Source organism: Amblyomma maculatum, chromosome 3 (assembly GCF_055883805.1).
Source record: "Amblyomma maculatum isolate TAMU_Amacu chromosome 3, ASM5588380v1, whole genome shotgun sequence".
NCBI lineage: Eukaryota > Metazoa > Arthropoda > Arachnida > Ixodida > Ixodidae > Amblyomma > Amblyomma maculatum.
This window is the reverse complement of record NC_139346.1, coordinates 201,051,302-201,076,929: the sequence shown is the minus strand read 5'-3', so window position 1 is coordinate 201,076,929 and position 25,628 is coordinate 201,051,302. Positions and strand designations below refer to the sequence as shown.

Below are 25,628 nucleotides of genomic sequence, written 5' to 3'. Positions count from 1 at the left end.
AAATATCTGAATTATCTTGACTTCAGAGTTAAAATTAATAAAATGACCCCGAAAACACTGAGAACCACTTGCACAACAGCATATTTATCTGGCAAAAGAAGACCGGGTAACGGTCACATGGTTTTGGGATCACAACCACGCGACACCGGCCAGTTTTCACATTTCCCTCCACTGTCTCCTTCACAGTGTTGCAACACAGTGCTGCAGCCTCCGCTACACACTAGCGACGGTGCCCTAACGCAAAAGGGGTGTGCTGCGGATGAGGAGGCTTCATTGCAGAGCGTGCAAAAAGCTCGTGACGAGCACACGTCCGATACCTGCCATCACCACAGGTTTCGCGTGAAGCTCATAAAAGCGAAACTGAAACTAAGTGGTAGGCATTTTCTCAGAAATGAGGTCCGCGCTAATCACATGAGAAGCTTGTTCAAATTAATTGGTGAGTAAAGGAGCGGTAGGGGGGAAGCCCCTAGCATCTCAATTAAGGAGTATAATGATCCCTAGCCTTACTACATGGACATAAGGACATGGGGCAGCATGAATCATGAGAATTTCCAAATTAACGAGGGTCAAATTAATGCACTTTGATTGCAGTTGAAAGCATTGGAGGTCAGGCGAAACAGGAAAAAGGCAGCCACTGCACCGGTCATGGCACCAGTTTGGCTTTATGCTGTTTTACCTTCTTTCCCCATTCTAGATGCAATCTAGCCATGTAACTTGCCACCCTATCACAGGGGTATTTCTCTGACCATGTGTCGCGCGCCAGGCCATCCAGGTGCAATGGCGCACACCATATTTACATAACTGTAAGTCGAGCTGCTCTTTTTTTAAATTTAAAACACAATGTTGGGGAGTCAACTTACAATCAAACCATGCCACTGCCAATAAGAGCAAGACAAATCATGTATTAGGGATGCTGCAGCAGGTTTGTTTGCTCTGCAGCTCTACGCAGAATTCAGTTATTGTGCGTGCTTCTCAGGAAGTATATTTCATTTTTACTGTGCACACCGCACCTACGGGAGTGTCGATAGTTGATAGAACAGCCGCTTTTCCAATCTCGGAGAGAGACTTTTTTTTTGCACATTGGGCACGTCAGGCAACGTCACACGTGACACAGCGCTTCCAGGGAGTGTCGATGATTGATGGAAAAGTAGATGCCGATCATTCATTTCCATCGCATACTTTGTGACAAGCTCTCCATGTTTGAGAAGCATTTGGTGCTAATTCGCTGCAGTGTGCAAAAGGGTGGTCGTCATTTATGCCAAATACACAAACAGCTGTGAAGTAGGCCAAAGGTTCGAAGTTTCTAAATGGGTTATGCGGGAGTGGTTGGAGGCAGCGAGGCAAAATTTTCAACTCTGATGCCAAGCAAAGGGGCTTCTGCGGACTGCAGTCACTGCTTTCCAGAGCTGCAGGCCAAGCTTGCAGCGTATATCACCGAAATATGTGATCGGAAGTGAGGACGAAATGTCCAGCTAGGCAATATATTTTTCGTTTTAGAAAGTGTCCACCGGTATGACTTTTTTTTCCCTGGACATATGATTTGGGGGAGAGGGACGGGTCTTACATCAGAGTAAACATACAATCGTGTAAATACAGTAGTTTGAATTATCCGTGGTGAAACAGACTTGCATCTGAACAATGGGCTTTTCTTATAAATACACTTCTATTAAGCTTGGCCAAACCAAGCCCTACAGTTCGGAACTCTATTGAACTTGAAATTAGCGAGCGTTCACTGTAATGAAAAAATCGCTTTCGTCGCCAAAACTGAGCAACTGTGAGGTGCATTACACAGCATTATGATTTCAACTCTGGTATTCTCAATTTTTGCCCTGCGCCCCAGGTATTCCAAATTAACAGAGCCGAAGCAAGCTGCCCACACAAATTAACTGGTAAAATTTAAATTACAAATCATGAAACTGTAGAAAGTCTGTAGAAAAGTTATTCTTGCACTTCAACACTGTACTGTTAAACAGGACTTCCAGACACTCACCATTCCCCTCCGCCGAGTGTGGGTGAGTCATTCTGGGCAATATGGTACAAGGCACTCATGGCATTCATGTTGAAGTATGGAGGCTTCCTTTCACCTGCACAGCAAACACACAGAGCCAGTACTGTTTGGAATGACCGTACTTACAACAAAAGAAATAATAAAAGTTTCCAACTCTACTCTGAACAACTGATACCTGCTCGAGACACAATGCCCTAAACATACCGACGGATGTACCAACATGAATAGAAGTAAATTCAGCATGGCACAAGTTAGCACAGGAATCAAGAAATAATGCACATCTGCAAGAAACTTCCCCGGCAATCACCACCAGCCTGCACATGGCATAACAATGAATTTTCATAAGGAAGCCCACAAATTCGGTGAGAACAAAGCCTGCACTGTTTACTTATACCTGCCCACATACTTCAGCCCTTTACACAAATGTGAAGACCTTTTCAAAATTAAGAAAGAAGATCGGAGAGGGTGGTGGCACGGGGCTCCCAGACATCTTGCTTGTCCCCTGTCGCACTATATTGCCACGTAGTGGTGACAATGCCGTTGGCGAAAAATGAGGAGGCTTGATATTCACTGGAACAAATTTTTTATTTGGGCTGACTTGCACCCGCAAAAAAACAAAGCAATCGGCAGCAACAATAGCAACAAACGTGCTCGGCCGTCGTCGACCTACAAATGCCCGTTTCGCGCATCAGCGCTCGTTTTAAAGGCTACGAGGAAAGACTGAGATAAAACTGTACGGGGGACTAGCATACCCTGGAACATTGTAGAAACAAACGTGAATGGCTGGAATCTTCGAGATATATCTCGGCGCATCTTTCGCAACAAATACAATGATAAGGCTACTTCTCGCAACAAAATAAATGAACAAAACAAAAACTGCATAATCAATGCGTGCACTGGAATCGCAATGATAAGGCCGCATGCCGGCGGCTGTAGGAAAAAGAATAACGTTTTGAATGGTTCGCAGCAATATCAATACTTCACTGCGCACAGTGGCGCACCAATAAAATGCAAGAAGTACAATGTGCATGCCAAGTGGTTCACAGAAGTCCCCTCTCCTTCTCTTTGAGGGGTGAGGGTGGTGAAAAAACAAGAATGTCACAAGTAGAGCTAAATTCATACAATGGTCCAGTGCCATCTCCCGTGAATGAAACTCTACCAAGTAACTGCATAGAGTATACACAAATATGCCAAGGCCACATATTCATGCATACTCTAAATGTGACACAAACAAGAGATCAGTGACGGTACAGAGTGGTTACAATTTTATGCTTGCTCTACAGCTCTCTCCACAGCACAGAATTGCAGGCTTGCAGTTCTGAAAATGTGGAATAACCCACTCACCATAAGTTGTTCTAGCCACAAGATGCTTCAATCAGCTGTTAATATTTTTTTTCACTTCAATTTCCAAATGTTCACAGTAAATATAGAAACCCTGCAACCGTGTGTACCTGCAGTATACCCGAGATATTAAAGGGCACCACATCATGAATATTCTCCAGCAAAGGTTTTTCAAATGCGTTGTGAAGAAGCTGAGAGAAAGTCAAAGTTTGAATCTGAACGTCACTGCGCCGTTCTCCTTTTTGTTGACACTTTTTTCTGGCTTAAAAGCCTGCGCACTTTTTGCCCTCCTCCTTTGGCATCATCACCCAGTCACTCCTATCACCGGGCTGTAGAAATGTGCAGGAATCGAGTGCTGACATATTGGTGCGAGCGACGCAGATGACTGGCTACAGCAGCAGTAGCTGTGCGACATCTGAAAGAATCTAATCAATAGAACCATTTCTTAACCTAAAACAGGGCTGGAAAAGGCTTGCCAACTTTCGAGCCTGATTGTGAGCTCCTTGCTGCATGCAAAGCGTATCATTAGTTTCCACCTTCACCTCAAATGCCCCTTCAACAATGCCCAGCCTGAATGTCATTCATATTGTGGCTTCACCTCTGATTTCCATATTAAAAGTAAGCTGCAAGCTCAAGCAGCACACCTGATAATAAGCACGTTATATCACTGGCATTCCACCAGTCATAAATCACAACAATGTAGCTTTTTTTGTTGTCGCATTTTTTTTTTTCCAATAAAAATGCAAGGGCAATATTCACTAACCTTTGGCACACAAACAACATGTCCTGAAGCTGACTTGCCCAAATAGAATAAAAAGGTATTAGTGACAACATACCCAGTTCAATGCATGTGATCCCTAGAGACCAGACGTCCACCTTCCCATCATACTGGCCTTCATCCATGGCCAAAATGACCTCGGGCGCCATCCAGTATGGGGTACCCACAAACGAGTTGGCTGGGCAGATCATAGATGCTGACCCAAAGTCCGCTGAAACAACACAAGATGACTTCAACATTTTCTTTTTCCACTTCGCCCACAGTGACTGAATTAATGATGTATACTTCATGAAAAGATTTGTGTGATCTGGATTAGTTTATTGGATTTAATGCCCAAAAGTGACTCGCCCTATGAGGAATGCTGCAGTGAAGAGGTCTGCATAATTTAGACCACATGGAGCATGTGCATGGATATAAAAATGATAGAGGTTATATTAAAGATAACATTAAATGGCTCATGAAAAGCTATTTACTAAAACTAAAATACACACACTAGAAATAGTTATCTCGTCCATCCTCTCCCCAACACAAAACTCTTGAAGCTAGCTTCATTATCACCGAACATATGGGGGGAAAAGGAATGATGTTCCTCCTCCCTCCCCTCAAATCAGCCCATGGCGGCGCGCAAGAAAAAATTAACAAGTCGTGACGACACCCCACCACGCTCCATCTCACCCGCAACTTGGGAGCATCCAATGAGTAGGTGCATCCCGGCGTGCCCCAATAACACCGTCGGAGAGGTTTCCACGTAGGGATGTGTCGCGCAAATTGGTTGTAAACAGTCGCCAGGAGCACTTTTAAAAAGACTATATGCAAATTATAGCTTCACGCAAAGCATTTAAATCTGAACTGAATATTCACAATGACCCCCTCTATGTATTCCTTGCATTAGTATTACCTAAAGTAGCACTTAGAGGACCTTTAAGAGACAGGATGAGGGCAAGGTAGGTCTGGGAACAAATGTGAGTTCACGATGCACCAGCCGAAGTCAAGAAACAGACAGAGCAGGTTCTAAGGGGAAGGAGAAGTAGCAGGAGGCGGCAGTGAGCCAAGTAAGTGGATAAGGTCAGAAAGTTTGTCAGCACAGAGTGTCGCGGCTAGTGCTGGATAAGGCCTAAATGGAGATTAATGGTTGGCATCTTTTGTTTCGTAGTTTCCCACAAGATGGCATCGTTGCCAATTTAACCCTTTGCGGGCCCTTGTCGGGCCCCTTCTTACAACATGGCCATTCCGGTCCACTTTTCTGTGACTGAAAAATTCATAAGTTATTCGTAAAAGCAAGCAAAAGCAAACTAAATTTTAGCAAAAAGAAAAAGAACATTGTGCCTTCCCCAGATGATGATGTTCGTAACTGCACTGAATTAAGGACTGGCAGCGACAAAGCAGGCTGCGCTAGAGACAGTGTGTCAGGTGATACATGCTTCCATAACTATTGTGGGAGCTGCGTGTTTCATCAAGAGTCCCTGAAATGATGAAGCGAGGATTTTTTTGGCTTTTTAAAGTTTCAGTTGTGAACAGTCTCTTCTGGACCAGGATGCAATAGCTGAAACAGGAACTAAAGTTGCAGCGGCACCTGCAGTACCATCACCACCTAACTGTGTAGCTGATGGGCGAGCAAAGGCGAGCACTAGGAAATGGGGCCTGCCTACACAACTAGACTGTAGAGGACAGCTCAATCGGATGCTTCATTTAATAAACTAATATACAAGATCCCCAGCTGAAGCAGTACAGAGTGCGAAATTTGCAGTGACCATCAAACGAAAAGAAGGTACGAAAAAAACAGTATCTGCAAAACTTGCAGTCATAATTCAAGAATGCACCCCAGAAGATGCTTTACCAAAGGTTGTCCTAACCTCACTGGCAGACTTGGACACACAAATAAATGCAAAAATAAACTGTTAGCTAACTGCTCTTGCTCAGCAGTCTTTTTCATTCATGGTGCCCAAACTGGCAAACAGCTTTGGACTGGAACGGCCACAACGTGGGTGAAAGTTTCAGACCCCAAATGATAAAAGAAAAAAAATTATAAACATGTTAAGATGCCAGCAGAGATCACAAGTGAAATAGCACTCCACCCCGCCCCACACTCGAATAACACGAATAGCTTGAGGCCAATCTAGAAAGATGGCCGTGTAGTCTTGCATTTTGCAGCGTGCAGATACCCCCAAGATTATTATCGGAAGTTCCACTCGACTGTTAGCTCAAACAATCCAGGCAAATAGTGCTTAATTCACATTTCCTAGAGTACAGCCAATTTGCACAAAAATTATGGGGGACGCTTAAGCTCCACCTTTAAGGGTATGATGCAGTAGCGCAGACTACCACCGCACATATAAAGGCCCACTTTAACCAAGCCGTAAAAACGTTTCTGCGTGGCCTATGGATGACGTGAATGCAAGGGTCCTGGCAGGCCGATTCTGACATCACCCACCCATACGAAAGGAGGGACCCGAGCTGGCATCTCCTACCAAACGTAATGTCAGGCAGCCCTATCTATGTCTAGTCGGTGCGTGGCAATGTCAGTACCGCCTGCCAGCGCCATGCTGGTGATTTTTTCGCTCACAATGCCTACGATGGATTTCCAGTGAACATTATTGAGCTAAAATTATCTACTGTATTTTCCAGTGTGTAAGTTGCAGTTTTTTTTCTGAAAATTTTGTCAGTGCATCTTATCCAAGAAACCCAGGCCGTGGCAGCCAAGCCTGGCTTTCACCCAAAAGGGTGTCTGTGCGCTGCGTTTTGTCAGCATTAAGAGACCCTGGTCGTCAAAATTAATTCAGAGCCCACAACTACAATGCCGCTCATGGCGCATATGTTCCTTCAAGACGTTAAGCCCAACAATTTACAATTTTTACATGGAAAAATATCGGGGGGCAGTGCAGGCACGCACCCGAGCCAGAAAATTATGCGCCACAGCTGCGTGTTATCTTCTGGCGTGCACAATAAATACATTTTGAAATGCCCCTCCTCCTCCTCCTCCTTTCCTTCTCCCATTTTTTTTCTTCTATGGTTTTGCCTAAACGTCGTCTGTAAGTGCATATACTATCTATATGTATCAAAATAAAACACTTTTGAAAAAGTACTGTTCAGACATTGGATGCTATATGCACCTGTGTGAGCACTACATATCATATGCGGCAGCCGCCGCAAGCATGCATTTTCGTCGCACTTTCCCACAACGTGATCCTCAACGCGTTTTCTACCAAGTGAACAGCATACACCCAAATGTATGCTGTATTGATGAATGGTAATAAAAGTGTGAAAGTGTGTGTGTGTGTGTTCGCGCACGTGTGTGCGTGCGTGCAACTTATACAAAGGTGCGACTTATACACCGGAAAATATGGTACTCTTCCGGATGCATAAAGCCCCATGCATCCTGCTAGGCATAGGCATTGTCGCATGGCACACACTACCTGCCACTCGTCCAAACTGACAACCCACAAATAGATCAGCCAAATTCCAGATGATCACTTTCCTGAGAAAAGTTTGACTTTATGAGACAGTACTTGAATAATCCACATGAGCCTAGCCATTTAGCCACGGCCAGCATATCATTAAAGGAAATGGTGCAAGCTGATGCTGTGCACAGTCAACCACAACAGGCAGAAAGCAAGAATGGTGGACCAGTGAGGAGGGACAAGCGTGCGCACCCTTGCATCCAGTCCGCTAAGCCTCTATGTAGTGCCAAAAGCATCCAAGGTTGCATTGCAGTGAAGCATGTTTTCTCCTCTGTAGCAATGCACTTCTCCAGTAAAATTTAGATTAGAAACTATGGGACTACAGAAATCTTTTTGAGTATCTGAGATTTCAAATCAACAGAGTACGTGTTTCTGCAGGTTTGCTGTATGATGACATGAATGCTCTCTCACCCAGCTTGACCGTCCCGTTCTCAGTGAGTAGGATGTTGCCAGCCTTGACATCACGGTGGATCCGGCCCAATGAGTGCAGGTACTCCAGGCCTTGCAGGGCGTCCTTGCATATCGCAGAGATCTCCTCCTCCCGAAGGGGTTTCTTGTGAACTGGACAGGCCAAGGGGGAGGACACAGCAGTTAATCACACAGCCCTGATGATAGCAGATACATTCACACCTATTCAAGCTTTAGCGCGAAGTTGTTTTAGCGCTTCAAGTTCAAAAAGGGTGAGAAAAACTAATGAGGCACATGGCTAGACCAAGTTGCTGGCACCTGTGCTACCTCACTAGTAAATGACACAAAGGTACGCAGCAGGTAGCCCACAGTTCACACTTCTGTGTGCATGAACTAGCTCAAATTTGTTTACTTTCACTAAACTTGGATTCTTTAGCTTGTAAAATCCAACACATAATTTAAATGATATTGAAACACTCCTGTCGAGTGAAAGTAACACCATATTTAAGAGACAGTTTATAATCACAGACAGCATAACCACACAGGGTAGAATCCACAGTCAGCTTGGATAACCACCAGCTGAGTCTGGCTATGACTGCTCCGACATAGATGCCACCTACACCGGGTAAGATTTCCAGCATAGTTATCATTGGGAATTGTTGGCTCGTTGGCTCAGGTTAAAATTCACATCCCAGCAATATAGTCCCCACATAGTTAGCACTAAATACTTCTCCTCCTACACAATGTATTCATGCCACAATTACACAAATGCAAGTCTTCCTTCTCTCTTCTTACTTCTTTGAAATAAAAATTATTGTTGCTCAACTCAGGCTGCCAGGCAGACACCAGTTCCTCACTCTGTGAATGGCTTTTTGCTGTCTCAATGCCTTCCACCCTGACGCCTGCTTAAACACAGACCTAACCACAACCTTGATGTCAATAAATTCAATCCAGTGTGAGGAAACAATTGCTTACAACTGGCCATACAGGCCCCAAACACCCTGGAATGTCATTTAGGGAGGTGTGCACTATGTTGAAGCTATCGCTGCCCGTGGAAAACAAGCACTGATGTTGGCAAACAGAGTTAACTTTCCCATCTTTAGAAACTAAAATCTAGCACGAGACGTTAACATTACAACAAGAAATTATATTTCAACGAAAGCACAAGTTATTAAATATGTCCCACAAGAAAACCAGGAAAGGCAGAGCAGCACTTGGCACACAGCACGAACCTTCAATGATGTCTGATGCTGACCCAAGACAGTACTCCATGACAAGCTGCAAGAGAGCCAAAAAAAAAAAAAAAGGCAATGCTCAGCCCCCCTCAAACACTCGCATCACTCCAAAGTCACAGAATGCAGCATCAGTAAGAGCTCAGCTTAAAACGAGCAAAAGCACTCACCCAGGCAGTGTGTTCTTTTAAATAACAGCCCTTGTAGTCTATAGTGTTCTTGTGCTTTAGCTGGCGCAGGAACCTGACTTCTTTGACAATGTCTTGCCATTTCTGAAAAAAAAAAAAAAAAAGTATTTGGCATCTATAACAAGACAACACAGAAACCCATGATATTGAAACAAGTCATTATGACTCACCTCTGTTGACTGTTTGCCCGTAAACGACATCTTTTTGATGGCCACAACTTCTTTGGTCGTGACATTACGGGCCTGCAACACAAAAAGAAGCTTCCTTACTAAAAGAAACTGGCCCCTGGCAAATGCTGCTCTTAAAATTAAACTCCAGTGTTACAGAATGTTAATACCATAAATGCAAGTACATTTGCTTTGCGATAAATATAACTACATTTATAAATAAGCGCAAAAAAAGTTGAGCCGGAACATAACCATAGAAATATACTTCCCTCACAAAAGCTTCCCAGCAGCTATATGCATCCTCTGTCATCAAATTCATCCTCGTCAAGTAATCCTCTGTCATCAAGTCATTCTCTGCCATCAAATACTGTCATCAAATTGACAAGTACGAAGCTTAGACAGCTCAGCTGTCTATTGTGCTCTCACAGGTCAAACTTGATAGCAATGATGGATCTAGCTCATAGTTACTGCTCATGTTCAAATGCAGCAAAATAAGATGAAGAAAAGAAAGGGCATGGGCCACAAAAACTCCTTGATGCGTGTAGGCCTTCTTTAGCAAACATCTAAAGTTCTCAGGCTGCATTTTCTCTACTAGCAGGTTTTCTGTAGTCAGTTCCGACCAAACAAATATGCAAAGGCAGGAAAAGCCCCCAGCAGTGTCCCTTGATAGTGAACAAGGGGATACGAAACTCGAATGAAGATAACAAAGTTTGTTAAAAAGAAACATGCAAGAATACTGAAGTAATGATGTTCAGGTGTCAGACAAAAAATATTTCCTCACTGCCCATTTCCTCTAGAACATTTAGAAAACCTGTGCAGCAACCGTGTCAAAATGAATAAGCCAACTACTCCTCACCAGCACTCGGCCCATGCCCACATCATTACTGTTTGGGTAAGAATGCCTTCTACAGACACCAGCGACCGCTCACACCAATGACAGCCTCTGCATGCATCAAATGCCATTGGCATGTGTTGTGCCAATATAGAGTAACGTGAACTTTTTGCAGTGCACCATGCTTACAGCATCATCCCAGGGTCTACTCCACTGTAAATGATGAAATCCCCACAGCCATTTGACCAGAAATGACCAGAAACATGACCAGCTTGACTCGAGGAGAGCCTTTCTAATGCTCTTTACACTGACGGGACCAAAATGTCACTATGAATCATCGAAAGTTCGAACCAACTCTTTAAACTGGCATTGATTACTTCGATCCACAACATACTTTTATTGCCTAAGCAGTAGCAGCGCTGCAATAAGGAAGTGCAGGTGTCCGCCAGTAGCTAGAGACAGTGAAGCCTCCAACCTCCAGAAGCAACCACCACCAGCCAACTGCCCACAGCACCCCTGTATCTAGCCAAGGGCTTACCCATGCAACCACCACTACCCTCCATCCCCAAAGTCACTGCATCCACCTTCACCCTCCGAAAGCACCATCCCCCTCCCCACTCGATTTACACCTCCAGAAGTGACCCCCACCACCACACAGATACCTCCCCCTTCAAAAGGGGCTTCCACTAGAAGCTCGTGAAGTACCAGAATATAACACCAATAGCGAAATCTAAGTCAGAGATGCAGTGAGAAAGCCAGCAGTCTTTAAGAAGCACCAACAACCCGCCACCTCTCCAACCCACCCCACTAAGTAGGGGCCCATGCTGGGCCCAGGGGCCAAAAGAAAAAAAAAAGTAGGGGCCTGACTGCCAACCACCCTTGACCCTCTAGATTAATTCTGTCACATGCGTGAAACCTATCAGCTTATAGAAAAAGCATTGAAGTAATCATCGAGGGCAAATCCAACAACTTTTGCAAAATTTTCGCTAATTTTTATTCCTGCCTTAATAATATTCCTAGGTTTCAAGGGAGCAAATACACTTTGGTTGTGATATACAACACCAACACTTTACTTTTTTTTTTTTTTACAGTCCTGTAGAAAACTGCACACAAAGGGCTACAACGGCTGGAAACTGCAAAGCAAATTGTTTAGCAAGTTAATGACGATCTTCCATAGTTAAAGCGTGGTAGACAGGACAAGAGAGCACTGTGTTAGATCCTTCTTTTTTGTCCCGTTTTTGTCACGTTGTAATCATGGAAGGGTGGAAAAAGCAACACTGAAAGAGAACAATTTGTCAAATTAAAGGCATGAACAATGGACGGAATAACTTTGTCTCAATGACTGTGTATCAAAAATGCACAAAGAATTACAAACCTAGAAACAAAAAAATCCCAGCTAATTTGTGTAATATATGAAATGAGAAGAAGGTGCACTAGCAGTGCTTTATCAGGTTAAGGGCATGCTGCCAACTCAATGTTTTGTGGAACATTTTCACTTTTTAATGCACTGGCTACTTAGCATAAAAAGCAACCCCTTTGCAATATGAGAAATGATAAATTAATTTAGCGTAACCACTGCTAAGCCTAGCATTCTTCAACAAAAAACCTCAGTACAAATATGTGGGAGTCCACTTTAAGATTATCAATAAGTCAAACTATTTTATGATCCCTTTTGTTTTGTTTTCTAGAGGTCCCAGCTCAGCCGCAATGAGCCATTTCATGTTTCTTTATTGACCTACAAGAAAGGAGCAAGAACTGCCCGTCATATAATGGGAAATACAGCTCGTGCCCAATGACTCACGTAATAGACAGCCCCAAAACTGCCATGGCCAATCTCCCGCAGGTCCACGAAGATCTTATCCGGGTCATCCTTGTCAAACAACTCAGCCAGCTCGGGGTCTTTGAGGTTCCCGAGACGCGAGAAGGACGGCATGCTGGGTCTTCTCTCTTCCGAGGTTGGGGAGGGGGGGGGCAGAGGAAGGGGGCCAGCAATGCCCACTACCGGGGCTGCAGTCCCCCAGGTGGGCCCCCTACAGGCCGACGCTCACAGCCCGTCCTACCCATCGGTCTCCTGCGAGTCCTCTGCACAAGTAACAAGCAAGACTTTGACGACGGAGCAGCCATATGCAATGTGAAAGTATCACCTATGTGCTAACACTGTCACACAGAAAGTTTTAAAGGCTGCTAAAGACAGAGTGCACAAACAAAAGACCAGGTAAAAAAAGATCTGACAGTGTGTCCTCGCTTTGTATATGGTCTGTGCAAGCTATTCCTCTCCAGAGTAATAGGTGTGCACTGGCAGTATTAAAGAAGCGCAAATGGAGACAGAGAAAAGAGAGCAACAAGAACAAAGACTTCTCTCTCTATTTTCTTTTTTATTGTATTGGCACTTCTTTCAGTAACATGTACCAACTAGCCTGGCAAGAAGTTCTACATGAATGCTTTGCTACTAAACCCTTCTATACTTGTCGAAACTTACGAAAAAGTAGCATCTGTTCCAACCAATTAGGTTTACCAGTGCATTCAGCAACAAGTGACCAATGCTATAAACACTGGCATATTTTACAATTCCAGAAACTTTTTTAAAAAGCCTTAGCTGAAAAGAGCAATAGGAAAAAAAGTCTTAGGGACAGAAGCTGTATAGACTTTCGCCCAATCTTAGTAAATAGTGCAAGCAGCAAACATATCCAGAATGCCATTGGACTTACTACCAAAGTGTTTTATGCTGATGACATCTACACATAATGCACAGGATGAACAGTCAGTAGACTGTACTTTGATCAACCTGAGAAAAGCATCACAAGTTCACACTAAAATGCTTCTCCTCAAATGTGCGAAATGCAGCTTAAAATTCCAGATATTAATGCAGTCTCAGTTCTCTACATGCAAAACACCTTCCACGGAATATGAACGTGAAAACAGCTAAGAACATACGGAGGTACCTCGAATTTGCAGCACCTTGCAAAATAGATATCAGCGTTATAAAATGCATATCAATACATAAGCTGACAATAACAAACATTCTTTGATGCCGAACAATGTACACCAAACATTAAGCAAGCGTTCATACTACTCAACACTAAAAACGTAATGATAAATTGCTAAGTAACTATTCCTCGCACACTGCATCAACGAGCTTCACAGATATTATCAAGCCAGTACACAATAAAGCACGAACAAGAGATCTCTTTCAAGATTTTGATTTCATGTCAGTTCTGTTTATGACACTAAATGGAGTTTTTCCATCCTCCTTTTAGCACATGAATGCCAATTCATATAGACCTTTTTTGAGATCCTTCACTTTCAATACAGCCCCTTACAATAACTTCAAATATAAACAGCACTTAATCACTTACAGTAAACATATTTTATTCACAATACAGCACGTTTGTTAAGAGAAATTCCAGAGGTGAGGTGTTTTGCTGAAAAACCATTTTACAACAATAATGGTAGCAAGCTACTACTGACCACAGCAAAATCAGCCTGAACCAGCTCTTTAAGTGCCATCAAAGTTTACTTAGAGAGAAATAATGAAGAATTTTGAAACTTAGGCTGCATCATTAAGGAATTCCAACTGATTTCTTTGACTCGTAGTGAATTCATTACATGCAACTCATGGCATAAAGGATCTCCCATGCCTGCACAACTCAATGCATATTTCCCCCTAATGATACAAGAAAACACCACAGTATCCTGCTATAAACAATCATAAAAGAGAATGGGACCAGACACCTTACTACCTTATTCAAACACAGCTGCTCCAGGTATGAAGAAATCCTCTGTATAGGAGATGAATGTGGAAAAGAGGCAAGCTAGTCCCTGTGTCTCTGGTATTCAAAGTAGATAACCAGGAATGCCTTGTCCAAGTGCTTGTCCAACTTCACACACAATCTCAAAATGAGCCACAAAGCTAATCACTAACAATGTACTACTATGACCACTAGACAAAGTCTTAAAATGAGCTGTGATAAAAAATTGGGGGACAATTAATCTCTGCCTTTAATGGCATGATGCGACATCATTAATGGCTCGCAACTGCAGCACCCCTTACAGATCCTCGTTCCCATTCATGCCCTTTGCCACTGGATTAATCACTAATCCTCTAGTTGTGCCTCTATTATCTCAAATATATACTCTTTAGCATACAGCCGTAAGCCACCACATTATGTGAAAGGGCACCCGAAAAAGATGCAAAGCTCCGGTTAACCTAGCCATATGAACGTGCATGCATGGCCTAGGGGTAGCATATCTGACTGAACCCAAATCTCCGGGATCATTCGATTCCCCTCAGCTTCCCATCTCAAAGGACAAAACCAAGTTGGCAGCTCCTGCCTAAGCAGCCATCTCATGTGGTCTCCTGGCGTCACACAACCCAAACAATCGATCAGTGCCCGGCTCTATCAGCTGCCAAGCACCATCTGGCACCACCGTGACTTTTACGCACAGCGCCAATGCAGACTACCCTGACAGCCCCAACTGAATTTTCTGTAAATGCTGGCATCTACAGCCGGTGTACCGCAACATGATTTGCAATGTTGGCAGCAAATAATACACCACGATGATAAAGAGAATGCATGGTTAAAAAGTACAGAGGAAATGGCACAGGCAGATACTGCATAAGGATGGACACATATGTCATGGTGGGCACTCTCCAACTTCAGCTGAATGTGAGCAGCAGCAAAAGCAAGAAATAAATTTCAATCACTGACACACTCATGTCCACACCCATTAAACACATTCAGTGGGAAAAATTCATTCAGAACAAAATGGCTCAGGCAATATTCTATCATTTACACAGTACAACAGAAATACTGATGACTCCTTAATTGCACACAAGTAAGCCTACCAACCCTCTTTTACCACAAACGACTGCATTTGAGGAACCAGTGATGTGTAACTTTTAGATTCTCACAGATGTTTGAAGGCGACAATGTTAAAATATGCTCGGAATGGCCCATTATAAATCTTATATCGCTTCAGCATGGGTTCTCGGCAGCAATGAATGACACCCACATAGCTCACAAATACAAGATAGTTTGCACTTAGTGGATACACTTCAACACATGGTTCTGTGGCTTTCGCAGCCCCGAGGGCACTCAGCATAGCTGGTGCTCTGTCCCAGTTGTGTGGTTATGCTGTCTGTGCGAGGTGCTTACAATGGTCCTGCACAAGCTGCACATGCTCGAGCACTCCCTTTGAGTGTGATATGGTATGTGGGTTTCAAGGCGAAAGCCTTTCTAGGCTCATGGAACAAAATTCCGTGCGTGAGAGTTGTGCGCGAGATCTGTCAAAGTTCGCGAGATTACTTCTGGTCTAGTGCTCCTGCCAACTGCAATCCCACACTTGAACGTGCAACAGGAGTGATCTGTCCAAACACACTTGCCAGAGAAAGTGTAACAGATACTGCACCTTTCCTCTCCTGTAAACCAGTTATAAAGATATGTAACACTACAACGAACACCAATAAGAGGCATTGATGGAAGAGGACGGGACGGCATTCGCCATTCTCCTCTCAAGAGGCACCTAAGACACCCTCTAATTTTTAACATTCCAAAGCAGCATATGGAATGTGATCCTCTGTTCTGAGCGTGACAAAGGACAGAGCTAAGGTGATGACCACACCTACGTCAACCATTAAGTCAGTGACAATTTCTTTAGACAAGAGTTTGCTTCACAAAAAATACTAATCCCCAACAAGCCGTCTCCGAAATCTGTACATTTCACATTAAAACCAGGCCTGATGCATGTTCCAGGCACTAACACAGCACACTAAAATTCAGAATGTATAATACTCACTCTACATCTCTCAGCATATTTTTCAATCAGAAGAATGTAAAACTGAAAGATAAGAAAACGTAAAATATGTGATCAGTGCACTGGCCTATGCAGAGCAGATGTAGTGCAGCCTTACTCTTATATAAGCTGCTAACCAGGACGCCAGTCGTAATAAGCTAAATAATCGAACAACACCGAATGCAAAGCTTCAGCTGCATTTCCACAATACAGAAGTCCCCCTCTTCAACTGGAAGTCTGTGAACAGCTCATGGCACAAATGCAAAGCTTAGCTGCTCATTGATTTGCCTTAGTTCCAGTGGCACATACTCTGTAGAGGATATAAAACAAACCTGAAAACAAACAGCCCTTGTCTCAGTCTATAAAATGGAATATTAGCAATTGAAGTTATATTAGAAGGGAAAATTGTATGACCAGGGCACATAAATCAATGGAATACTTTGTAGTATTGCAGCTTACGCATGCTGACTGCTCAGGTAAGGTTCATTGGAAACTACTCTTTTCACCTCCACTTTTTTCCAAGACATAAGATCTTTACTAGTATCCTAGACATTTTGCGCATAATTTCAGGCTGTCAAAAAATTCTGCTTTGACAAAGTTATAAAAACGAACACATATGATGAACAAACACAATTTAAATACACTCGGTTTCGCTAAATTCAGAAATATCTGACGAAAAGCGATGTACCGTAGCCACACCAAACTACGTGCGATGCAAATTACAGTGACTCACTTCACTCGGCTGCCTTCATCCGAAAAGAACCCTTTTGAGGCACTTTCCCGTTACGGCATCGGTCAACGTCGCTGCACTAACAGAAACTGCTGTGAACGTTATTAAACAATTCACGAGCACTGTTGCTGCTGTTGTGCCGACGATCGGTCTAACGACCGCAGGAATGCGAACGCTTGTCTACCGCCGGAGACATTCCCACGCAGCATGGAACACCAGCGAAAGTGCTGCGCGTTGTTGTCGTGCACACACCACGCAAAACGAACAAAGACGGAAGAGAAACGCGCCTGCGTCACAGATGAAGCACCTTTGACAGGTTCACGGCTGAAACTATGGTTGCCGTGCTGGCGTCTTTTCGCGTTTCTCACAACGTTCCGCAACAAGCGATTCAAAAGAAGTCTCCGAATGTCAAACGAAGCGCCTGAAAGATCGGACGAAGTCGCCGGGTAACGATCCTGTTCTGGAAACTCACAGGTGGATTCGTTGAAAGACACCCCCTGCATTCCGAGAGACTTCTATGAACGAGACGAACCGCGGCAGGCAATACGACCCAGACGTCACTTGCTCGGGCTTCAATTATGACTCAAACGCACGTCCAGAACAACAAACGATGTGTGCATGATCACGGAGGAGTTGAATGCCTCCCGATGTTTCGGTTCGGCACTACACAGTACCGGCTCCCCTAACATCGGCACGTTTGACACGGCAGGCGGCTCCGAATGAATCATGGCTAAAAAACGAAATTATTGGGAGATTTCGACAGACGCATCACTTCCGATCGAGATGCCTTTCACACCCCAAGCGCAGCGTTCAGACCTGCTAAAAGACATCGAATCAATGGGATGGGCAGAGACGACTTTCGAACGAAGTGAGAATGTGATGCGGTTTGTGTGCTTCATAACATCGCGAATAAAATGTAGCCGATGCCCGCCCTAGTACATTTAAGCCTAGACAGTGCATTGAACCGCACAGAAGTCATCGCGAAGCGGCCTAGGGCTTCAACGGCTCGAGTTTCCGATATGCACGTACGTGGATTATACTCACGATTACTTGGCGTTGTTTTCTTGCGAAAAGAAGCCGTTCTTGTCCAGTTTATTCGCCGCGAAAGACGCCCTTCCGACCCAACACAGATCAAAAATGGCGTACTGTTGACATGCGCACTTCGACACTTCAGAGGAAAAGCTAGAAGCGGCTTCAGGTCGAAGGAGGAGGCACGAAATTTCGAACAAGAAGTCTTTCAAGTTTTCTTGGCCACAAATTCTCTTTACGCTCTTTCTGTCACGGCGAAAACTTGGATAAAAAGAAAACAGTCAAGCTGCGCCGAGCTGAAGACATATGTAAAATTCCATTGGCTGAAGCTTGAACGAAATTGGCGATCGCCGAGACTAAACTATTTGGCTAATTTGGTCATCGTGCACGGAAAACTTTACATAATATGCCTAAAAAAAAAACTGCATATAAACTCTGTTGTCTTCACAAAGAGTGCAATTCAACGACTCGCTTTAGCTTTTATGCCATTTTACTATCAAAAACAAATAAAACGCTATTAGCGGGATATACTAGCTTAAATGCCGTGCTTTATTTAACGTACGATGTATATATAATATGTAGGTGGCAATGTTGGCATTTGTGCTGAAACAACTATTACTGCTATTAGAACAATGCAGTTTCTTTTGAGGGCGCTACCGCTCCACGCGATCCACGATAGTTCCGGGCGCATGGCGCGAGATTTTGAAATTGTAAAATTGCATCCACTAAATTATTTTATATTTACGCGCAATGAGTAGAATTCTTATTTGTGTGGGTATGTGTTTTGCAAAGTGAAAAAGGCCAGTTTTGTCAGCTGTGCCGACCCTCTTATCTAAGGTCGAATTACACAACGATCAAACCTTAAAACGCCACCATAGCCTTAGTTGAGTCACTGTTGTTAGTTTTACGGTGCAGCCCGCGGCGGTCAGTCTGCCAGCCTGCCACCTGTAAGATATGGCTCTGCCCGAGGTGGTGCTGCTTAGTCTCTCTAGCTGAGACATGCGAACGTGCGAACTGCCTCTGCGTATTCTTCCCAGTTATTATGCACCCCCATCGAGAGGAGTTTCTCCGTAGAGGTGCACATCGGGAGTCCTAGGGCTCTCTTGATACATCTAGCAAAATTTAGTGCATGACAGGGCTGTCAATAACCTTGTTTCAATACGATAAAGAACGATTTGTTCTACTTTAAGAACGGTGTTACCGTCCACTTTAATTTCGAATTTTGAGTCTTGTAGACGAACAGTTTCGATTTTTGCGATGAGCACGAAAGACCCCTATTGGCGGCGTAGGCAACTACCGTGTACGCTGCCTCCTACAAGCGCTCCTCTATGCTCGCATCGTTCCCCTGGTTAATTGGTTGGTCGGTCGGTCGGTCGGTCGATTGGTTGGTCGGTCGGTCGGTCGATTGGTCGGTCGGTCGGTCGGCTTGTTGGTTGGTTGGTTAGTCGGTCGGTCGGTCGGTCGGTTGGAAAAGGGCGTCCTCTTTCCCGCCCCCGGCACGCGTGCAGAGGAAGACGGGGAGTAGTGCGCCCGCGGGTTAGAGGCTGGCAGGTAGCCCTGGGCTTGTTGCGGCCAAGGGCTACCTGCCAGCCTCTGTCAGGTGTCTGGACTGACGCTATTCCCCACCCTCGACGCACAGCTGAGGTCCGTGTGAAGGGTTAGTCCTAGCTCGTGCGCGTCTTCCCATAACTGTCCGCCTTTCACGTTTTGTTTAGCGTACCCCCCCCCCCCCCCCCCCTCCAGGTGTGCCGCGTTAAAGTCCCCTGCCATTAACAGAGGACTCATTCCAGCCGCGTTGATCGCTTTGCAAAAGAGGGCTCTGAAGCGCATCTTTCACTGCCGCGGGTAGGAATATAAATTTAGGAGGAAAATTCTGGGTACCTCCTTTCTCCCGGTTAAAATTTCTAGCAAGATTGCCTCTATGTCTCTAGCTCTATGGCCGCAATGTTCTTCTTAGTTAGCATAGCGAAGCGGAATTTCGCTCCTTTATCACTAATGTATGACTGATACCCCGTTAGTTTAACTTCCCTGCCCGTGTTTGGAATTCCCGTTTGACGTCATGTGGCTGCGACACCACCAGGGCGCCATTTTCCCTTGACATTTAGGCAGCCTCCATGCCGCACTCACATGTAGCCTCCCTAAAGACATTGAGTTTCGTTGCCGATGTGCCGTATACGATGTTTTCTCGTTAAAAAATGGCAGTGGCTTAGCTCTGGTTAAGCCTGAAAAATTGCGTTAGCAATAGCCGCATGGCTACGCTTGTGTGTTCGCTTGTGGTGTAGCTTGTGTGATTCGGTAGTTTGGCTATAGAGTAACACATGGCACGCAATGGTTACGACTGTTCTTCCGGCGATTCTTCAGCGCGCTGTCTTCGCTTGGTGGCATTGTGGCGTTCATGCGCAGTCATGTGTTCATCAGTAGCCGACGAGGTGGAAGCACTCAGAGAGCTAGAACATAGTCGCCGAGCTTCATCTTGTGCACGACGCTTAGCACGACGTTCTTCACGTTCTTCCACTGTCTCTTGGCGCCGACAGTACCGCCATCTGGCGGGGCTCGACTGAAGCGGTTGCTCGATTCAGCTGTTCAAGGTCAAGCGTGGCGTCCGCCGGGGATACGCGACGGCCCGAAACCTGGCGCAGTATTGCTATCGCAATAAAATAAATACTGGCATACGCTATCCATCCGATTCCGCGAAGCGCCACGCGAATATGTGCACGCGCTTCCACAGGTGCCGAGTCACATGCGCTAGAGTGAGAGGTAGGAACATATAAATCGCGCTGTGCTGAAGCCCGCTCACTGCGTTTAACATCGCGCGTAAAAGTATCAGCTCAGCTGTGGCGACGCGTATAGCCTGTGTGGGGATAACACAGCCGTGTCAGCAATGCTGAACCGGAATTTTAGAGCATTATCTCTACTGTTCATTTGCGAGTTTCGTCATTCATTAATTTATAAATTTTTATTCAAAAGGGCAACCTGAGGCCTAGAGGGGGCGAGTTTCGCGTTATTCCTGAATCCAGCACCTCATGCGGTTCACAGATGGCGACACGTACTCATGCGTCGCATGCTGTTACATCTCGCGCAGCGCAGCAAACATCGTCATCTTCACCTCGCGCTGTGCAGCAAACATATTTGCCTTTATTGTCGTGCCCAGGCAGGGGTGCAGTATGTTATCGCCGCAGGCGATCACTCCTCGTATAAAACTGCAACACTCGCACTGAGCAGCAAGCATCGTAGTCTTCATTTCACACTATGCAGCAAACATCTGCGTCTTTATTGTCGTGCCCAGGCAGGGGAGCAGTATGTTATCGCCGCAGGCGATTACGCCTCATGTAAAACTGCAACACTCGCACTGAGAAGCAAGCATCGTAGTCTTCATTTCACGCTGTGCAGCAAACATCTGCGTCTTTATTGTCGTTTCAATTATTTCAATTTTCAATTCGCACCAAAGATCGCAGAAAGACGAAGAGGAATTTCGTAAGCAATGACATAATTTAAAACAACAGCTCAAGGCTATGCTGTCTCAAGCTCGAAAACGATCGAGAGCGTGAGGTAGGTCAATTTTGCTTCCCCATATTCCTCACTGAGCACAACGGGTACATGAAGTGCACTGTGTAAACTCCCCACTGCTCCGGCAGACAGAGAAAAGAGGCCGCTCACATATAAGGGAAGACCGAGAAGTTTTTTCCACTCCAAACGTCAGACAGCGATCTCTCCGTATACCCTTTGGGTAGGTATTTTTCGATCCAAGCAGGATATTAACATCAAGACTTTAGATTTCTCCTTTGGTCTACATCACTCGGCTAAAACAATGTCCTCCCACAATTAAAAAAAGTACTACCGCCGAAGAAATTCGCAGAATGGTGAACGGCTATGGCAGTTAATATCCTTCGTATATGCTACAGAAACTCGCTACTTTAGAAAGATAAACGAAGTACTGTGGACTCGCAAGATTCCCCATGCTCACAACGCCTGAGTACTTGAACTGATTTACACTCTTAAAGCTCAACTGAGAGCCAGAATTCTCGTGAGGAATAGCAAAAGTCCGGTATTCTATGTTGCTACAGAATTTAACATTTCATGCACAAGTGATTTCAGAATAATCAACTGCATTTTTCGTATATATTAAAGGACACGGCCCTTTGAGCTGCAAAAATGTTTGAGCACGATTGACAGCATCGTGTGCATTCATCAAGGAAGCCTTTGCACCTCCATTGAAGCAATCTCGAATATTTTTATCCCGCTTTCTGACTAGGAATGAGACGTGGTTTTTCCTCTGCTAGTGAAAAATAAAACCGCAGTCTAGACGGTAGAGGTGTACGGTGTTCTCATCTTCGAAACAATTTGAACCACAAAGCTCAGGAAAGACAGTGATCGTGATAGTTTTATTTTGGATGCAAAAGATACCTGGAAGAGAACTACACTGTAAAACGTAGATAATATGGCAATATATTGTTCGAAAACTACATATGCCCATCATTAATTAACGCGCAAAATTAGTAAAACGTTGAGCTCTCCTCGTGTACGGAACTGCCTCGGTTCACAACTATATATACCGAGTTGCTGAGGCTGCCATCCCAGAGTACTGATTCGAGGAGCTGAGCCAAACGCCCACCGTTTCCCTCGGCCCTACAGACATTATTTTTATTTCCAAACTCAAAGCAGCACAATAAAAAGTTTCAACGACGTGACCTCATTTCAAACTTCCACGGAGGAGTGATTTGGTAACCAGAAAAGCTTTTTTTTTTTTTTCCGAGGTGTCAAAGCCTACCCTAGAAGTGAGAGGAGCGAAGTGTTAAGGAAAATTATGTAAAACATTCCAAAAAGGCCTTGCAGTTTTCGTTGTATGCGAGTTGCAAAACTTGTTGATCCTCCATCGTAGGTGTGCCAGTGAGTGCCCAGCCGAAGACGTGCGCTTTCTGAAAAAGCTTTGCGGCGAAGAAAACTTGTTGCGCGCCCACGGTAATCGCATGCTGGAAATTCTAAAAAGTGATAACGACTCTTACTAATAGCCGGATACAAATATTTCATTGCAACCTGGTGCCTAGCATAGGAGAGGTAAAATGTCAACTCTTGAAATTTGTTAACCAGCTCATTAGCGTATATATTTTAACTGTTTTTGATGTCCACCGTTTTTGCTACAACAGAGCCACGAAAGCCACCTTAATATCTCAAAAATCCTATATATTTTAAATTCTTAGTGCCCTGTTAGCCTTCATTTTGAAGTCTGGCGCCCTCACCTAACCTAGCCACTCATTTTCAAGGCCTCACGTTATCCTTGATAAATATTTACGAATTAATTATTTAATTCTAGTTTACGTTTGTTTAAATCCCTAGTATAGGTCAATTTCACATAACGTCATCGCACGAACGCCATCCGCCATTTGTTTGGTCACGTGAGCGACGCTGCCCGGTCGTTGCATACCAAAGTTGACGTGTGGTGAAGTCACACGACGGACAAAATCGTGAAGCACTTTCGCGATCTGGCATTGCGTGACTATAGTGAACAAGAATATTCTAGCATACTGTATACGTGGCCCTTAAGTCAGCAATTTCCACCCCTTTGCTTCCGTCCGCGAGCAGCGTTTTCGCAGTTCGCCTCCGGATTCGTGCACGAACGACACTTTCCTTTTGCTTTTATTTTTTGTAGCGGAGAGCATTCCAGCCACACCCTGGCGCCTAGGCATGTACAGCGTAACATGTATTCTACTAAAACGCCGGAGGAAAGCGGGCCTTGAGGGACTGAGTAGTACAGCCGCAAAGCAGGCATGAACGGGCGTCGCACTGTTCTGTATCCCGATCATCTTAGCCCGACGCTTGTAGTGCGCGCGGCGGTATATGTCTGGTCAGCGCCTGGTCTGGTACCCACAGTCACAGGGAAAAGCTAGCTAATTAGTAACGTGCAACGGCTTGAAAGTATTCCTCGCTTTCCTCTAGCGCTTTAGCGCGCTTGCAGTTACGCTGCATACACGTACCGTGAGCAGAAGGGCAGCAGTCCGAAAGGTTCTCCTCCAAGGGTTGAAAGTAGCATGTTTATGAAGTTGTCGTCATTAAGTGCGATCACTTGCACATACACAACCGCGTTTACAACACATCGAGCGGGACAGTCGGCACGGCAATGCTTTATCAAAACGACGCAGCAGAAGCAACAGTGCAAGACCCGCCACAGCAGGCGTCTACCCCAAAAAGTTGACAGCTCTGCTGTTCGCGGAGTTTTCACACCTGCAGGACCTATCGCCGCCTCCGTAGACAACGCAACTGACCATTATTGTAGCAAATTACAGAATTCACAGCACCTTGGATCTTCCGAACATACCCAAACGAAACCTCAGCAGACGACTACGATGACCAAGGCTATGGCGAACCGGAAGCGGAAATGCTTCATTTTTCCCGTCGTCCCCCGCGCGGCAGCCGACAGTGAATACAACCTATAAGAATTATGGGAAGATATATGCTTGGAAATTAAAGAAAACCTTTCAATCGATAGTTTTGCTGGCACCACGAAAATTTATTTCTAAAGCTAGAGCGCCACTTGTTACTAAATTTGCGCGTTTATTAATGGCGGGCTTATGTAAATTTGAAATTCATTACTTTTAATTTTCATTATTTTTAAATTCAAAAATTTACGCGCCACATGAGCGATACGTGCAATGCTGTACTGGCTGTACACCAATGGCCGAGAGAATACGTTTTACTGCACTTTTTTTTTTTTTTTATGGGTACATGCCTCGTCGAATCAACAGCCTTAGATATGCGGATGATGCCACTTTAATGGCAGAAAGTTAAGTGGAACTCAAGAGACTTCTGATGCGCGTACAAGAAGAGAGTGAGAAGTTTGGGCTTAAACTGAACATTAAAAAGACAGAGATCATGGCGTCTTGCCCTATCAAGTCCTGGAGCATCAATGGACAAGAAGTGGAAGCTGTGACAGATTTTCTGTTCTTGGGCTCCAAGATTACCTCGGAAGGAGACTGCAGTTATGAAATTAGGAGACGCCTGCTTCTGGGAAAGAGAGCAATGGTTAGCCTTGACCACCTAGTAAAGAGCAGAGACATTAGTCTGCCAACCAAGATCCGTATAACTCGTGCTATGGCCTTTCCAGTTGTGATGTGTAGATGCGAGAGTTAGACTGTGAAAAAGGCTGACCGCCGAAGAATTGACGCATTTGAATTGTGGTGCTGGCGAAGACTCTTGAGAGTTCCTTGGACTGCCAGAAGATCAAATCAGTCGATATTGTCGACCATAAACCCTGACTGCTCATTGGAGGGTCAAATTCTAAAGTTAAAGCTCAGCTACTTTGGTCATCTGATGAGAAGAGAGGAGTCGCTGGAGAAAGATTTGATGTTGGGAAAGGTTGAGGGTCGCCGGAGAAGGGGTAGGCAGCGAACGCGATGGTTAGATGGCATCCTCGAGGCACTGCAGATGAAGTTATGTGATGTTAGGAAGATAGTGAGAGACCGGAAAGCGTGGCGTGACATGGTCCATAAGGTCACGAAGAGTCGGACACTCCGCTGAACGACTGAACTGGGCATGCCTCGTGGCCCCGGCGTGGCGGCTAATTACGCCATACGGGTCTCCTGTAACATTAATATAAAAGAATTACGATACAGACGACAGAACGAACTAACACATGAAACGGGGAGGGGGAGATAGGGTACATGCAGAAG

The 25,628-nt window shown here is 44.8% G+C and overlaps 1 protein-coding gene across 2 annotated transcripts in view; it reads right to left on the bottom strand.

Annotated features, from left to right (window-relative positions):
- Tao (Serine/threonine-protein kinase Tao) overlaps positions 1-18,356 on the bottom strand; it is a 34,396-nt gene extending 16,040 nt beyond the window's left edge. Inside the window, exons 1-9 of one of the 2 annotated variants that reach the window (XM_084599259.1) lie at positions 17,980-18,356; positions 16,209-16,250; positions 12,214-12,494; positions 9,584-9,655; positions 9,396-9,497; positions 9,226-9,271; positions 7,997-8,146; positions 4,186-4,338; positions 1,991-2,084 (exon numbers count right to left, since the gene is read on the bottom strand). In XM_084599259.1, coding sequence (XP_084455385.1) covers positions 1,991-2,084; positions 4,186-4,338; positions 7,997-8,146; positions 9,226-9,271; positions 9,396-9,497; positions 9,584-9,655; positions 12,214-12,345 — 749 coding nt within the window. In that variant the 5' untranslated portion in view covers positions 12,346-12,494; positions 16,209-16,250; positions 17,980-18,356. The remainder of the gene's footprint in view (positions 1-1,990; positions 2,085-4,185; positions 4,339-7,996; positions 8,147-9,225; positions 9,272-9,395; positions 9,498-9,583; positions 9,656-12,213; positions 12,495-16,208; positions 16,251-17,979) is intronic. The other variant, XM_084599260.1, reaches the window with a different exon arrangement.
- Positions 18,357-25,628: the final 7,272 nt, after the last annotated feature.